We start from the raw sequence: 17115 nt of genomic DNA, 5'->3' as shown, positions 1-17115 counted from the left end.
ATGCAATGATTTGTGTTTGTTTTAAACAATACGCATGCAAGCTGTATGTATAATTGAGGCAAAGGAGTAGACTCTTTATGGAAAGTTTGGAATTACACATATCAAAGATACAAATTGTGTGTATACCTGCCAGAACCACCAATAAGGCCAACCAAAGCCAGAGGCCCCTGCCACCTCTGGCTACTGCTGCTGCGGCTTCCCGGGAAGAGGTCAGGCTGTGGGACAGGGACTGGCTCACTCCTGGGTCTGTTGACGTTGGGCTGGAGGAAGCGCTCTGACTGAAAGAGCGCAAGGAAAGAGAATTAGATGTCGCTGCAGGATGGACAGACAATGAGACATGAGAGATTGATTGGAAAGAAATGGTATCAGATAAAGCAAGAGAGTGAATTAGTTGCCAAAAATGACTAACAGGGATAAGAGTCAGTCACTGTTTTGACGAACTCTTTCTGATAAAACCTGTGAGTCAGTCATGGTAACTTAAGCAATTAAAGTCAGCGAGTGAATTAGCTGCTGCTCGGTGCAATCTAGGGTTGCCTTCGATGCAGTGAACCTCATCACCCATTTCAAATTGTTAAATATGCAAAACCATTCCTATCATCTTCATCAGCATAAAGAAAAAAGCTGACAGGAGCGCAGGTAATGGCAGGGAGGTGGAGGTGAGCAATGACTGGTTAGGAAGAAAGCAGCAGATGATTTTTGGCCAGGAATATGTCAACAGTAGGAGTGTTGCTTCAAAACACTTCACAGTCATGATGAGAGTCAGTGCGAGGCTGCGAGTGGCCTTTGACTGACACTCCTACCTGGTAACAGGCCTTTTGCATGCATTTATTGTTTTCTCTTTTTAAAGACACAATTCACAAGCACTCAAGTTCTCTGTCCCACACACTTACAGCATGACAAACAGCTCATCCTGACTCCTGAGCAACGTTGAGGGAGAAAGAGAAGGAAAGGAGAGCTCAGATTGAAACAGGATCCGCTTGCACAAAATGCTCAGTTGCCCCCAAATACATAAAAACAATAGTGCAGCATTTCAAATTTAAGTGCACGAACATGTTAGTAAATGACAGAAGACAAAGCCTAGTAAAAACCGATGCTTTGCACCGTGCAAGGCAGAAAATGAGACCCATGCATGAAATCACAAAGCTTCCAATATAATTTTTGCTGATCCAGAGTCAGTTAGCAGCTGAAGGAAAGGATTGATTTCTGAACCTCACAGTGAAAAGGCTCTGTAAACATGATTAAAAGCCGCCAAGGCCCTGGAGCAAAGGAGAAGCCAGTCCAGCACAGACCCGTGTAATGAAATACTGTCATCACTTAGGAGGTTCCACATGCTCAGCACACTTAGAACTACAGGGTATGATACAAACACATCAGTGTAAGGTTTGATTGAGTGGTTGGCAGGAGCAGTGATAGCTACAATAACTGATTTGAGTCCAACACCAAGGACAGGGTTCAAATAAAACATATATAATGCCAAAAATGACAATGTCAGTGTGCAGCTACTGGAACCTCAAAGCTAAATGATGACCTCTTCCACTGGGCACCAGGCCTCTTATCTTTGCTGGCAGGAAGTGGTGCTGCAGTAAGCTAGTGGTGGCTATTTTGGTTGGACTAACGTCTTGAGGGGCAGAATGAAGGAGGTGATTATGTTGCCCAGCTCACTGAGGCTGGACCTCCTCCTCTCTGCCACAGGCTCCTCCTGCTGCTGCTCGTCCTCCGACTGCCAGTCGGTGTTGTCGCAGGCCATCCTGTGGGCACGCGTGGGTCAGGCGTTCACACAAACACACTGTTACAGTTGTACAAGCATGGATAACCAAATGTGTGTATGTGCACATTCCATAAGTGTGCAGCCAACACAAACAAGACAAGATGCAGACACTGACATTTCAGCCGATTTAAAGCAACACGATGTCACTTTTACTGAGCAACAGCGCCCTCTGCAGCCTCATGAGGTGACTAACAAAAAAGCCTATAAATGTGTTGAGTGGGGCTCTGACTGTCCCATTCACTGGTCTGAGACACAACTGAATCATGGATATTACCCATGATACCCAGCCTCCTGAATCAGAAAAGCTGCTGCTGTGACAAATCCACCAAACTCTGTTTAGAATTTGTCTTATATGAAGATTCCTTCGCAACAAGCGCTTGACAAATCGTGAGTTTCAGCTGTCAATCATAGTGTTTCACCCCATTTATAAAGCAACAAATAACTAATTAAAACCAAACTTATCATAAACCTTACACTTGGACATATACAAGTGTGATAGGAACTATCAAACGTGACAGAATCCATCTTTGAGAAAGATTCATTTGATGTGTACTTTTTAGTTTAGTCCATGTCCCATCCACCGACGTAGAGGAGACAGGGTTTATGACCTTTACTGCAGCAAGCCACCAGGAGGCGATCAAGATGCTCTGGCTTAACTATTGGTGAGCTGTGATGTCGTCCATCTTGGACAAATCCTAGTCAGTGTACCATCAAACTAATGTTAGTCGCATAGTGTTGCTTTAAATGCACCTGCTGTACACAACGTTTTTTAAAGCTCCTGATAAAATAATCTTTGAAATTAATTCATGCAACATACACAACACATGCCCCGCAGTGCTAATTACATGCTCCAATATTATATCATGAACCCACAAGCAAGTTCATGACCTGTCAGATATTTGGGGAACTTGAGAAGTGGTTGATTCATATAATGTAAGCTTCACATGTAGCTTAGCTCATCAAACAGGACAAAATCTACTTTCACAGTCCAAACATTTGAAAGCATATAGTGCCATTACATATGGAAATGTAAAAACCGGATGTAAGCTTTTGATGAGCACTTCGCCATGCAAAGATGAACCAGATGCAATGAAGACGGCTGCCCTGTGGTTTGATGTCATCACCGCTTTTTCTATGATTCAAAGGACAACACTGCAGTTTTGAGTTTGTTCCGACATTATTTACAGCTAATATTCACACAGTGACCTAATTTTGTAGTTTGGGTCTTCAAGTTGATTTTTTTCTTTAGAGAGAGGCCATCTTTCTTTAGAAAAGGTGGAAGTTGGTTTGAAAAGTTTGTATTTTAACTTTGATGAAAAAATGATTCCCTATAACATCGACTGCCATGGACCCAGTATTCTCCACCATCATTAGTACATCATGACGTGACCCCATAACGCTGCCGTCTTTATGCATCTGTGTCTGCTGTGACTGTGCGACGCAGCCAGCGTGGCGTCCTCCTCCTTTTCCTCCTGAGCATTTCTTACCCCTTCATCATGAGAGAAGACTCTTCGGTGTCAACCCAGGCCGCAGAGCTAACAAAGCGCTTTAGTGGGGGGCGCGCCGAGCTCTTTCCTCCCACAGTCCTGGAAACCACCATTATCACATAGGTGCACAACAACAACAACCACCCTCACGTGACAGTGCAGAAAACGTCTGCGGCTTGAATAAAACCACCACAGCCAACAGCTGCCCACACTTTTTAACAGTCCTCTTCCTGTAACCTCAATCTCCTTCACGTATGGAGGATCACAAGTGTCACAGAAATGGTGATAAAATTGTACAGCACAAATGCATAATAAATAGTTTGCAAATGTATATGTTAATAAATAAACACTAGATAAATACAAGCTATTAATCATAAATGAGACATCAATCAACCCTAAACCAGAAAGATTAAAGTGAAAAGTGAGTCTAAAATGAAAAGTTAAATGACTACACAAACAATGAAAATTGGAAAGCACATTTCCATTTTAAATCGCTGTTAAAAAAATCTCTATCCTTAATTCAACGTGTATTTTGACATGTGTAAATCCAGTTATTTATATTTTTTAAACCGCAGTTTAATTTACATTTGTTTATGAATGATGTATTTTTAATTATGTACTTATTAACTGTTTTGTTTTTTATTTCAACTATTTATTGATTGATGATGCCTCATTAAAAACATGTGCTTATACATTTTTAACAGATCACTGATCTTTTAATAAACAGTTTATTAATTGATTAAATGCTTTATTAATATATGTGAGCCCCTTGTGGTTCTCCATTCACACAGACTTGAAATATAACAATGTTCCAGCAAATGTAACACTCGTACATGAAGCCATGAACAAACACCTACCACGGGGATCTCCTGGTCAGTCTCTCTGTTTCAGCCTCTGAACCGTCTTGTGTTTTGGACTGTGTTCAGAAATCAGATAGTTTGAGTCATGATTGTAAAACCATAAAAGACGATGAGCAACATTTCTGACCAATATGGATATTTCATCATACTCAACTCTGGATGCATAATTCTCCACTACAGCAACTAACCAACTGCTACACATATTTAGGGTTTCTGCTTTGAGACTTTAAATGTGTGGTTTCACTACAATCTGACGGTTTCATGTGTCCATACATGACATTACGCTGTGCTGCATAAACAGAGGATTGGTATGTTTAAATAGTAAAATACGCTTTGGGATAATTTTTGCAGTTTCCATTAGTTTAAAAAGTAACTGGCACTCAGGCAAGTTGAATACAACAAGCTCTGTGGTGATTTTAGATAAACTTAATCATTGTGTGAAAAATGTTCAACCTCACAATGACAAAAATCAAGTGAAGATGATAAAAAGACAATAAATATACGATATTACAGTAGAGTTTCATCCTCACCAAGTCAAAGTGCATGTTGCCTCCACCAGTGCGAGGTATCGCTGCTATGCTGACCCGGCGAGTTGATGGCTGCGAGGGGATCCATGGGAAGAAAAACACACACAATTTACACATGGACTCAACATAAATAATAAGTAATGAAAGTAAAACGAGATCATGCAGAGCTCACCTTGTAGTACTGTGACGTCACCGGCTTCTTGCCACGGAAATCGTCTGGAGGGAGCAACACAGTGGTTACTTAGTATGAACGTGTGTGTGTGTGTGTGTGTGTGTGTGTGTGTGTGTGTGTGTGTGTGTGTGTGTGTGTAGCGTGTACATCACACATCTACACAAACACTCTGTACATGTACATCTATACAGTAGAGTTAAGTGAAACAGGTTTAGTCTGGGGACATGTTTTATTCCAATGCTAATCAGGCAAATGAAAATATGGAGGCTCCACCTTTAGTAATCCAGTTAATAATCAATGTTGAGATTTGAAGACTACAAGAATCATCATGTTTTAGCTATTGAATATCAACTCAAACTACTAGAAGTTGATTGTAACGCAAGTTTAAAATCGTGGTATAATGTATGTACCTCTTTCAGTTTGTGATCCAAACGACCTCTCGTTCTGCATGAGCGCCTCTCTGAGTTCCAGCAGCTCGGCGTGCTCCTTCGTGTACATCCTCCTCAGGTTCTCCACGTGCTGGATCATCACTTCCACAGCCTTTCCAATACGACTCTCCTGACATCCACACACGAGACGCCAGTGAATTAACAGAATTTAAGTAATCTTACTCACAAGACATGGCAGTTACATTACAGACTCGTGGTAGTTCTCTACCAGCCCACCTGGTGAATAGCTCCGAGCATCTCCGAGCGACTGGACACCCTGGTCATGGACTGGATGAGGATGTCTAGGTTCTTCTGGAGTCTCTGGATGATCTCCATGGATTGGTTGTCATCCTCACACAGAGGAGTCAGAGCCTGGGAGGAACAGTGAGGTATGAAAAGAGAAAGACCAAGAGAGAAAATGAGTTTTATTATTTATTTATTTTGAAGTTTTATTATTTTTACATTTTCCACTGATAGTCCACAACTCAAACTTATGAATTATTTATTATTACTATTATTTATGCTGGACAACTCTTCAATGATAGCCGCCAATCTTTAGCAGTCTAAGGATGATGATGTTAGATGTTCGAATGTGGGTTTCACCACATGAATTTACAATTACCACAATAAATAAATCCAAAACACGTTGTGTTCTTGTTCTGCATGTTTCAAGTATTTTAAACAAATAAATAGAAATGGTTGCAGGTCAAATTATAAAGTTGCACATAAGCATCACATATATTAAGTGTGTAGTCCACACTTAAAAAAAAAAAGCTATAAAGTTATGGGTAACTCCATCCTCTGAGGGCAGGACAGTCACACTGACCTGCAGTAACCCCTGGCAGCTGGACACCTCTCTGCGGACGTTCTCCTCAGCCAGGTCACGTGACCGCTCCTCCAGCCGGAGTCTCTTCTCCAGCGTGAACATGTCGCACTTGAAGCCCAACGCCAGACGCTGGAACTCCGCCTTGAAACACAACAATTTTGGATGAGCATGCTCGACTTTCAAACATTTTGGATTGGAGCTAATTGCTAAACAAACGGTGAATGTGGCATTACGTCTTTGTTTGATTAGGAAACCCAACTCAGAACCAATATAACTACTCTGGCAGAAAAGTTGCAGTAAACAGATAAATTGTACATTTTACACAACACCTCATACAAACCCTCAGATGTCAATTAACTTTGAATAGTTACACTTTCAAAATGATCAAAATTGTGCTAACCTCTCTGTTATTAAATGTGTGTAATGTGTATTGAAAATAAGATCTAATAGAAGACATACCTCAACCTCTTTGTCATTGGGTGACAGGCTGCAGATAGAGACGAAACAGTTAGGACTCTGTGACATAACCTGCTACATGCACACATTGATAATGATGGATTTATATACGAAGAAGTGTGAATATGATCATTTGGTGCTTCACCTGTTCCTGCGGTCTTTAAAGGCGTCACCGGTATCAGAGGTCATGGAGGTTTCAGCTAAAGAGGGAAATGACAAGGAGATGAATAAAGGCACAATAAATATCCGATGGTGCAATCATCATTTAGGTTTTCAGTTCAAGTATAATTAAGTAATTTATAAATGACAATTTCTCAAGTTTGCGTCGAAGGAAAGAAAGTAAATAATATTGAAATGTGCAGTAATGTAGTATAACATGAATGTATCACACATACTTTCCTTCCCATTGGTCACGTCGGTCTCACTGTGGTCGTCCTGAACCTTGTGCTCCTCAATGGCCTCCATGCTGCGTGACACCTCCTGCAGGGTCCGGACAAACATTACTACTTCTCCCTGCTCCTTCTCCACCTCCTGCTCTCCTCTCAACTCTAATCCTTCCATTTTAACATTCATCTAAATAATAATCTATTATTATTATAAATCGAATTATCTATTTAAAGCCAGAAAGCTCCCTAAACTTGCTCCCTGTCTCCTCATTCAACAATCTTTAGTGGAGCTAAAATGAAGATGTCCCTTCCTCCAGCTCACATATACACATGTGCACGTACACGCACACACACAAACACACACACACAAACTCTCACATAGCTGGAAAGACAGCATTTCTCTTCAGGTCACAGTGTCATGGTGAAGGCTCCAAAATCATTATTGACAGAGAACTTAAGTCTTAATGACACCATGAACACACATTTCATTTTATTTAAGTTTGAACCAAACTTTGCTTAAACTAAGAATAACAATGAATAAACAATACATTTTGGGTTTGAAGCAAGTTTTACACTTTTTGTGGGTAAAACTTACTGGAATGTGAAATTTTTATCTAAATACAAAATTAAAAGAGAAAAACACCATAAAAAGATAAATTATCAGATGACGAGATGTATGATTACATTTATTACAAACCCTGTTTACAGCTATATATTAAAACAAAAGCAATAAGTGGGATAACATAATAAGATCTGTGGAGAATGAAGTGGCTGTAGAGCAGGTCTTACCAGTTCCCTCTTTTTTTTGCCACAGTTCTTTATGGCTGCATTATCCTCAGATTGGCCGAGGTCAGAGGTCACGCTGCCCGTGCCGTTCCCCGATTGGCTGGCATGTGTAAGGGCCGCTCCTGACTGAGGAGAGCTGCTGTTGGATAAGTTAGTGCTGTCGAGCTGGTCCGTCCCTGGAGGGAAGAGTGGGTGTGTGGGTGGTCAGAGTTACACAGAGATGGAAGAATGCATAAACAAACAAGCAGCTTGGAAAAATCAAGATTCTCTCTTCATCTCCTTAACACGCACAGATCTGGTGTTTTCTTCCTACCTTCCATGCTGACCGCTACAGTTGAAGCCTCGGCTGTGCTCTCCTGCACACTCTCCTCCTCCTCCACCAACACAGGTAGAAGGCTTGTGCTGGAAAACATCACATTTATTAAAAAACAAATCCAAATATTGACATCTTCTATAAAAAACAGTTGCTTGCTTTTATGGGCAGAAACCCCTTAAATCTTCACAAGTCACTAACTCTGTTAGAAGTAAAACGACGGAAAAACCCTGAGAGTTCAAAAGGTCTCTCGTTCAAACAATTGATATTCAATCACTCACCTGTCCTCCGCTGCTGATCTGTCTGCCAGCTGGTCCTGGCTCAGGCTCTGACATGGACAAAAGTAAAAGGGATGAGAAGGAGGGAGGGGGTGAGAAAAAGACAGGTGGCCTTGCAGCACATGTTTTCTGTTGCAAATTACAAGAAATGGTCAATGATTAAAAAAAAAAAAAGAAGGAACGTGTACACATACGGTCATATGCATGTAGCGTACCTGTCCCATGGTAGTGAAATGCTATCTAAGCTGCACAGAGTGCTGAGAAAAAGACTGGACTGATTGCTTATATAATATGAAGCTTCATGGAGAGCCCTGCAGCTCTGTGAGTTAATGTCTGTGTGTCTGCGTGTGTGTGTGTTGGTGAGAAGGGTGCTCAGAGTACACGTTAACACTGGCACAATGCTGAGTAGTGGAGGTGGACTGCCTGCATACACAGTCATGTAAACACACAGACACATGCACACATTGGGAGGTGAGTGCTCTGAAAAACGCAACGGGATATTGTGTAAGGACTGTACATAATATCTGTTTCGTCACTGCGCAATAACAGGAGAGAGCGACCTTACCATTTCACTGAATACAAAATGTCAGACTTCAATGTCATTTTACTTCCAGAGCCACAATGAGGCTAAATAAAACTGGCTGCTGCTCAGTTTACTTTGAAAAGCAGCATTAACAACTTCATTTATTCAAATGACTTAACATTGCTCCAGGGGAATCATCCAGTCCTCTTACTCTACAAAACTATACAATCATTTTGGGTCTCCACAATCATAATCTGTGACATGTTAGATGTCAGTGGTTAAGAACATATATCTCTGGGACCAGCCTTCAGTGCTATGCTCATACTTTTCTGACAGAAGATTTGTGGAGTCTGTTGATGTCTGTACTTCCTTAAGCAACACCTAGGTGCGAGATGCCTTTCTAGGACTTCTAGGACCCATTTTATTCCCACTCTGTTTGGGCAAATTTATAATAAAAATTCCCTTTCATTGCTGATGATACTCTGCTGTATTTGTCCTGCGGCCCAATTCAATGAGCCAAGGTATCTTCACTGCATAACAGCCCAGCAGCAGTTTAGAATTGGAAGGCAACACATTACATTCAGCTAAACGGAAAACCTTATAGACTCCTTATAGACTCCAAAATTTACATGACCATTTCTGTCAGCACTTGATTATACTGAACCAAAATAAATACTTAAGCCACACCTCCACCCTTCAGGTCTTCTGTTCCCCACACAGTCTATAGATGTTGGGGTTGAATAATTAAAGAATATACATTAAATAAAACAGGGAGCTGCTTCTGAATCGTCAAAAACTCTGATTAGGTTGAAACCCATTTTTAAAAAGGTTTTGAGAGTGTTAAAGTTCAGATCACTGACACCTACAGGATCAGATTCTGTCTGACTTGGCTCCATTCAGACAATCCCTCAGTAGGGGTTGGTTGGGAGAGCTGCATGACACCAGCAGGAAGGAGACTAAATAAAATCAAGCCGATCGATGTCTCAGTGGGACACAAAGCCGACTGTGGTGCAACAGCATCACAGCACAAGTGAGCCAACAAAAACCTCTCTCAGTTCTGACATGAAAACACAGTGAGCCCATCTGAGGCTGGGCATCATCACCACAAGTTTATTGTACAGAGAATGCATCAAAGCAACTCATTGTAAACACTAATTGGTCCACACGGACAGAAAAGCCGGATCCAGTGAGTCCAGGCTTTCGCTAATGGGCTCTGGAACATGCTCGTCATCTTTTTGATAAATTCTCCTGCTTTCTTTTTGTTAATATTCACATATGCTCAGTTAATAAGACAGAAAACTAACTGAAAATAATTTTGATAGTCACTTTGATAGTCAAATCTTTGCTGGTGAAGATGTCTGTTTGATATTGTTCTGAATTTTATCTCATGTTGTGGCATTTTTGCTTTTAAATTTACAGTACTCAATTCTATCATCTTTGCACTCTTTTTTTTTTTTTTCCCTTTCTCTCAGAACCCCCCAAAAACCAGTGAAAACAGGCGGCTGTGGCTCAGGAGGTAAAGGAAAGTCAGTGGTTTGATCTGAGGAACCCCCTAAAGAGATAAGGAAACCTAAAATACCACTGAGGGCTGTGCTGAAAGTGCTGCACACAGATGCACTGTCTGGACTAGAAATGTTCTATATTAATACAGACCAGTCACCATTTAAAATGTACATGAAGTGGCAAGGAGAAACAGAACTAGAGAGGGATGAAAAAAGAGGAAGGAGTGAGGAGCTGGTGCTGCAGAGAATTGAGGAAGCTGTACTTCTTTGGTACTAACCTGAACGCGGCTCATGTCGCCTCCGGTGCTCGAGTCCGCCTTGCCTTCTTTCTCCTGGTCCTCACAGGGCGGCTCGGTGCTGACCCCAAGTAAAAGGTCAAAGGTCAACTGTCAAGCACTATCTTTTTTCTCATCCTTCATTTATACTTGCTATGTGATAACTCAAAGCTATCACAATAGGACACAGAGAGTGAGAGATGAGGAACAGCTTTAGTCTCTTAGTCTGTGGACTGTGCCTATGCAAAGAGGCAGATACGCTAATGATCTGGCACACTCCTCCCACAGTGAGAAAACCCCCATTTGACTATCAAATGTGGACTGAGCCGCAGGGAAATAACAAAACTCAGTGAAATGCCTCAACTAGATGTGGGTGAGGGATAACAACTAAAAGTCTAGCAGAGATCCTGTACACTGCTCTGAAAGTTAACCCAGGATGCTGGGTGAGGTTGTGTGTTAAAGTCAATTTCCTGACTATGGAAACTTCTGTTTCGTGTCTCTTAGCCGAGACTAAGTTGCTCATCCAAAAACAACAGGTGCGCCTGTTGACAAAGTTCCTGTGGTTTTCCTTGACAGCAGAGACTTAACATGAATGCACAAACGAGAGTTTGTGTACTGGGAGTCATATGTAACGTCATAATTATGTGTCATGTGAACAAATCTCTCTCTTCCTCTGTCTAAAAAGTTTACATTCCAAACTTTATCATCTCCTAGTGGCAGTGCCAAAATGACACCTTTTGGGGGAAACAGCAACAGGCTTTTTTCAAATTGGAAATTGTAATCTCATAAATTTCAAAAGCAGTGTTTTGACCAAATATACCTGAAACCTTTAGTCCAACAAATCATTTTTTAATGAATTAAATAGGTTCCTGCAGACCACCACTCCACTACATTTCCAAAGCCATCCAAAGACCAGATTAGGCCCCATGCTGACATATGAACAACCAATGGCTAAAACAATCTTTCAAATCCAGCCCACCAGGTGGCAAAAACTCAGACAACTTCACAACAACGATGGATCCTATATTAATCGAGCAGCACTACAAACAGTAACCGTAGAGATTCGAATCGTGCTGCAGTTATTTGGAAAACAGACGGCCAAAACACCCCAAATGCTAGGACGTAAACAGGTTTTAAGAACTATTACGGAGATTGACTTACAACTAAAATAAAATGCTGGAAGACTCAACCAATCTCGCAAGTTCAGGTTCCTATACTTTCATAAAGTACTACTTTTTGGCAGTAGAAAGATTTCCTCTGAACTTAATTTAGACCCTGGTCCCTGTGGTGGAAATGCACAGAGTTCCTACAAAGGGTCCTCAACTGTAGTAGGAGGAGCACAGATATAAATAATAAAACTAATGATGGCTAAATTCCATTTAGCTCCTGGAGTTGTGCACGGTGAGTCACTGTCACTACCATGTCCTACTACGACACCTAAACTTTCACCTGTGCTCTTTCTACTGTCACATGTCTAAAAGTCTTGTGGTCTTGGTTTTGTCAAAATGCAAGTTTGCAAAGTACTGATTATATGCCAAGGCCATCAAATACAATATCTGTTCTGATAATTACCTCTCATTAGTGGTAACGGTCTCTGGTCCAGGGGATGTGCTGTCAGGGGAAACCATCTCTGCTGCTGTGGGAGGGGTCTGACCAGGGGTGGCAGTTTGATCCTGTTCAGGTGAGCTGCTTACATTTTGGGCCTGACCGTCGGAGGGAGACTCTGCAGCTTCAGAGACGTCTGCATCTGGTGAGACAGGGAAAATGTTCCTGAGTGAAGTCTTCTCTCCTCTAACACAGCACATGACTCACTCTCTACATTTTAAATGCGAAAGGTCAGCTGTAGATTATCTGACAGTGGTGGGAGAAGAATGTAAAGATAGAAAGTGAGTGATCTATCTAAGAAGAGAGCGCGTTAGAGAGATAGAGGGAGGCGGAGGTCTTACTGTTCTCCGAGTGGGATGGAGCGGGGAGAGCATCCGCCTCTGGGTGTCTGATGCTGACAGCTTGTGAGTGGGCGCTTAATAGCACTGCTGCCTCTTCCTGAAAACACAGAAACAAAATGATAAATGTTCAAACAAGGAAAGGGGTGAAAAGTTGAAATAAGCAACACATATTATCAGCCATGTACCAAACAGTAGGCCCACAAGAATCAGAATAAACAAACCTTTGAGAAGGATTGCAAAAGAAGCCACAATTTAACAGCTGACAGGGGCATGGGCCCAGTGGTGACCCCCTGCAATTACTGTCATCTTCATAGAATTTAAAAACAGATTTTTTTTTTCAATTTATCTTTAAAAACATAGCAGGCATGAGATAAAACCTAGAGGACTGCATGTGAGCGGGATGTAAAACATCCAGGATCAGAAATTGACAAGATTACAGTTATGTAACGTGCAGTTCAGTGCATATATACTGTATCATTATTTGCTGCACAATTCACATAATCACATAATTTTTTGAAATGCAGGAGCACAATATTCTACCAGCAAGTAATTTTAAATATTACTTGTGGGATCTTCTATCGCTATAAAAATAGTAAATAAGGAAGCAGAATGATTCTGCACTAGAATGCACTCAGCTGCCTGTGAGCAGCCTGTGAATAATTATCTGTGAAGAGCTATTTGGTAGGCAAATGACAAAAAGAGAAAACGATAGAGAGCACTAGCTGAGGGAGGAGGGTGACAGAGAGGCGATGAGAGCATCATGTCTGTAAAATATTATGGTTTGCATTTAAGTTATTTTTGAAGAAAAGAAAAATAATCAGATACTGTACATAATTGGAGATGGTATTAAAGTTCTCCTACCTTCCAGTCAGCCATTGCTCCCCATTAATTTGAGTGAGGTATGAGAATAAATTTGCAGACGACATGAGATGGTAGAGTGGCTGAAACTGTTTTTAAAGCCCTCCCTGTTGGTCATGTGATTCCCACATTCTGAAATGTAATATGCAATGTCCTTGACTGCACTAACAGGAAGAGTTGGCAAAAGTGTCACAGCATCAACACACAAGGGAAACAAAGTGTGATGATGTGGTTAACAATGTCATGAAAGTTTCATGTTCATTTTAAACTTTGTGGTGTGTGTGTGTGCATGTATGCGTGGATCGGTTAAAAAATATATTTCACACACTTCCAATGAAAGTCTAAATCAGAACTAACGTGAAACGAGTCGTATTAATGCCCCCTTGACTTCCTGCTTCCTTATAAGAACTTTACAGTACGAGTTTGATTATATCCTTGAAACAATAAAGATCTGCTTGCCAAACATTTTTTAAACTTTATGAAATCAAGGAAGGTAAGCTGAGCATCAAACCAGTCCTCTCCACATGCACTGTGCGCCTGTGAGGAGCTCATGACTCAGCGTCTAACACAACAGAGCATCAGCAGTGGTTGTTCAGGTTCAGAGGTGGTAATTTCCTTTTATAAGCCGCATTAGCCAGTTTTCAGAGAGAATTCAAAACGGCAAATTGTCACTTCCTTCATCTGTAACCTCCACAGAGCTGTGGTTCAGTGGGAGTCTCATGTCTGATCCTTTGTGGTGGCAACAAATGTAATTTTGTCACATTTTTGTTGAAATCCTGGCTTCTCTGGTCAACTAAAACGTACTTCTGCAATATAATATATACAATACACACGTCATTTCGGTTATATTTACCTGTTATTGTTATTGAAATTTCATCTAAATATGTGCAATAATCCACATGTCAATATGTGCATGCGATATCCCAATGTCTGTTTGTACCATATCTATTGTTTTACTTATATTTTACTATTTTTTTACTCTGATAACTTTTATATCAACTCAAGTCAAATATTAAGGAAAAATACAGATTGAAAGATGAATACACAAAAGGTCACCTCATCCTCAACATGTTATACCAGGAAATCGGTATTGAAATCAGATCGGTGCCCCTGTCAGTTCTGTCAGCGGTCTTTAAAAAACTAGTCACTAACAAAAAATATGACAATTTGTTAAGAATTCTTATTTTCTAAGCTTCTTTGAAGAACACACTGTGCTTGTACAAGGAGAAATTTAAAAATATATTCCCTGATGTGTGTCTTTGCTCAAAGAGCTTACAGTAAACAAGGACTTAAATGTGCACCTTCTTTAATCAGGAATTATGTAAATATAATTGGCCTTCCTTTATGGCACCCCTGATTTTAAAAACTCCTAGATCTGCCCCTGGCTTACACATAACGCAGGGGATCACTTTACACATGAACCTACCTGCAAAGACTGAGAGTTCACCTCTGGCTCTGATTCGGTGCCAGCTGCAGTGTCTGCGTGACAAAGAACAAGAGAATTATCAGGAATGAAATGAATGGATGAGACATAAGGCCTGAAAAAAAAAATCTGATTAAAAGAGCAAATTCTTTTCCACTTCCTCTACAAGGGTTAATATACGCCCAAAAGACAACCCCACCTTTATACCATAAAAGGTCAGACTGTGTATTATGCAAGGCGTTGTTGTGAGGGAGGGGCAGAGGGGCTGAAATATCATGCACGGCTAAGGTGGCATTAATGACCACATCCTCTCGTCGGTCTGTCTCTCTGCCTGCCAGCCACTCATGCAGGCAGAGGAATGGGGGATTACTGAGCTCACTTCATGGACTCAGACCGCTCTTACACCTGGCCATAGAAGGACCTCGAGGAAGAGAGGATTTCACGTATTGTGTGTAGACCCGTGCACACTCACTTGCTCTCACACACAACCTCTAGATGCCCAGGGCCACAGCAACCATAGAAGGCAGGGGTCTCCTTCCAAGGGCCTCAGAGTGTGTGTGTCCTTACAGAGAGCGAGTGTGTGTGTGTACTGTACTGGTTCTTCAAGGGTGGCTGAGTGCCCTGTGACTGCTGTGGATTACGGGGAGGGTAATCCATTCTCTTTCTCACTCACTCGTATAACCCAACAGTCCCCTTATGAATTCACTAGAACTGGATCTTTAATTGGATCTGCACCAAATTGCACACACTCATAAATACCAGTCCTGACACACGCCTGATTTGATCATCAATATTCATGAAGTATTCTCTGAGAAATCAAAGAAAATGTTGAAAACATCATATCTGGCCATGTTAGAGTGAAAAATAAACCGTGGATCTCCCTCCTGATCTGCTTCAAAATGGAATGCCTTCTATATCACATCCTTCTACCAAGTTTCATGGAATAGTATTGAGTACCATGTATGTGTTTTTTCTCTTGTACACGTTGTCTGGTTTAACAGTAGCTGGGGATTTAATTGAAGCAACAATAAAGAATGAGGATAAAATTATATTTTGCCTTTTACATCTACTGCAAAAGCCATATTTGATTGATTATATCAAACAAAAACAATCTAGTTCGAGATGAAAAAACGTGTTAATGTATAAAAATGTAGTTTCTGTAATCATACTTTCTTTTTTCTTCAGTTTTTATATTAAAATGCATTAATTATGTGATATTCTGTTGGTGAGAAGACGCAGGACGTGGTGTTGTTCACATCCTTGTTGCATGACGTCGGGTCAAGGCTTATTTTTATTGTTAATCCTGCTGTTTGATCCACAGCTTGGAGCCTGGTGAGCAACCGCGGTCACGACAGGGCCAGAAAATTATTAAACTATATTTAGCCCTGGCTTCCTCTTAAGGATGTTACAGTCAGCTACGAGCTAATTCTGGTGTATGATGGATATTGAAACGTTTCCTTATTAAAAGGCAGAGTTTCCAGCTTCCCCTGCCATAATTAATCTGTTAAAGCAAAATCATAATTAGCTCAGATACACTGTTGAATTCCAGCACACTGATTGAAGCGACATTAATTATGCAGACTGTTTCATAACGAACAAAACACTGCCTCCTTTCACAATAACTCCCTTCATTGATTCCTGAGCTGTCCCGTCTGTCTGTGCTACATACTTGCTCTGCTTTACCTCTCGCTCCAGTGCTCAAGTTTTTACCATCCAAACAGACAGACAGACCTCACAGTGTCTGCTGCAGCTGTGTGCATGCCTGTGTCTATCTCGTACACAGAAGAACTTCTCCTTCCCTCTCTACACTTCTCCACACCTCTGTTGCATGTCAGAATGAACTTCATGCGTGTGCAGGTGCAGCCACGCTACTACTGTACAACAGACTGAATCAATTCAGTGGGAAGCACAGAAACACCTTTTTTGTCATTTGTGCCACCAAGTTATTTAACCGGAGTTGTCGGTTGTCTGGTGGTTGTAACATCCATTTTGGTGTCCGCACTCACCTTGGCTCTCTTCCGCCGCGCTCTGCCCAGGCCGGGTCTCCCCAGAGAGGACGGACAGAGGAGTTGATGTGTCCCTGATCTCTCCCTCCACCACTGTGTCCACCACCATCCACCTCTCCTCCCCTTCCTCCTCTTCACCTCTGTCCATCACTTTAGCCCCTGTATCCTCAGGCCTGCCATCTGCTTGGCCATCCTGCATCCGGCAGTTCTTCTCCGCCAGCTCGTTCTTTAAAAAGTCTTGAAGGGCAAACTCCTCATCCCAGTCCAGGTCTCCATCTCCAGGCTTAAAAGAGAG

At 41.4% G+C, this 17115-nt stretch overlaps 1 protein-coding gene across 7 annotated transcripts in view; it reads right to left on the bottom strand.

The window, feature by feature from the left end:
* The window catches only part of lrmp (lymphoid-restricted membrane protein), a 32866-nt gene that overhangs the window by 1127 nt on the left and 14624 nt on the right, over positions 1-17115 (bottom strand). For 2 of the 7 annotated variants that reach the window (XM_069520359.1, XM_069520358.1), the window contains exons 19-38: positions 16821-17103; positions 14818-14870; positions 12534-12630; positions 12160-12334; positions 10591-10669; positions 8291-8337; positions 8010-8098; positions 7700-7872; positions 6920-7004; positions 6670-6724; positions 6528-6555; positions 6069-6209; positions 5480-5614; positions 5225-5372; positions 4815-4858; positions 4646-4714; positions 4113-4171; positions 3256-3354; positions 1617-1748; positions 127-278 (exon numbers count right to left, since the gene is read on the bottom strand). In XM_069520359.1, coding sequence (XP_069376460.1) covers positions 127-278; positions 1617-1748; positions 3256-3354; positions 4113-4171; positions 4646-4714; positions 4815-4858; positions 5225-5372; positions 5480-5614; positions 6069-6209; positions 6528-6555; positions 6670-6724; positions 6920-7004; positions 7700-7872; positions 8010-8098; positions 8291-8337; positions 10591-10669; positions 12160-12334; positions 12534-12630; positions 14818-14870; positions 16821-17103 — 2143 coding nt within the window. Of the gene's footprint in view, positions 1-126; positions 279-890; positions 918-1616; positions 1749-3255; positions 3355-4112; positions 4172-4645; positions 4715-4814; positions 4859-5224; positions 5373-5479; positions 5615-6068; positions 6210-6527; positions 6556-6669; positions 6725-6919; positions 7005-7699; positions 7873-8009; positions 8099-8290; positions 8338-10590; positions 10670-12159; positions 12335-12533; positions 12631-14817; positions 14871-16820; positions 17104-17115 lie in introns of all 7 variants that reach the window. The other 5 variants (XM_069520361.1, XM_069520362.1, XM_069520360.1 and 2 more) reach the window with 5 other exon arrangements.

Source organism: Paralichthys olivaceus, chromosome 23 (genome assembly GCF_024713975.1).
Source record: "Paralichthys olivaceus isolate ysfri-2021 chromosome 23, ASM2471397v2, whole genome shotgun sequence".
Lineage (NCBI taxonomy): Eukaryota > Metazoa > Chordata > Actinopteri > Pleuronectiformes > Paralichthyidae > Paralichthys > Paralichthys olivaceus.
The sequence above is the reverse complement of the archived record's forward strand: the minus strand, read 5'-3'. Positions and strand labels throughout refer to the sequence as shown.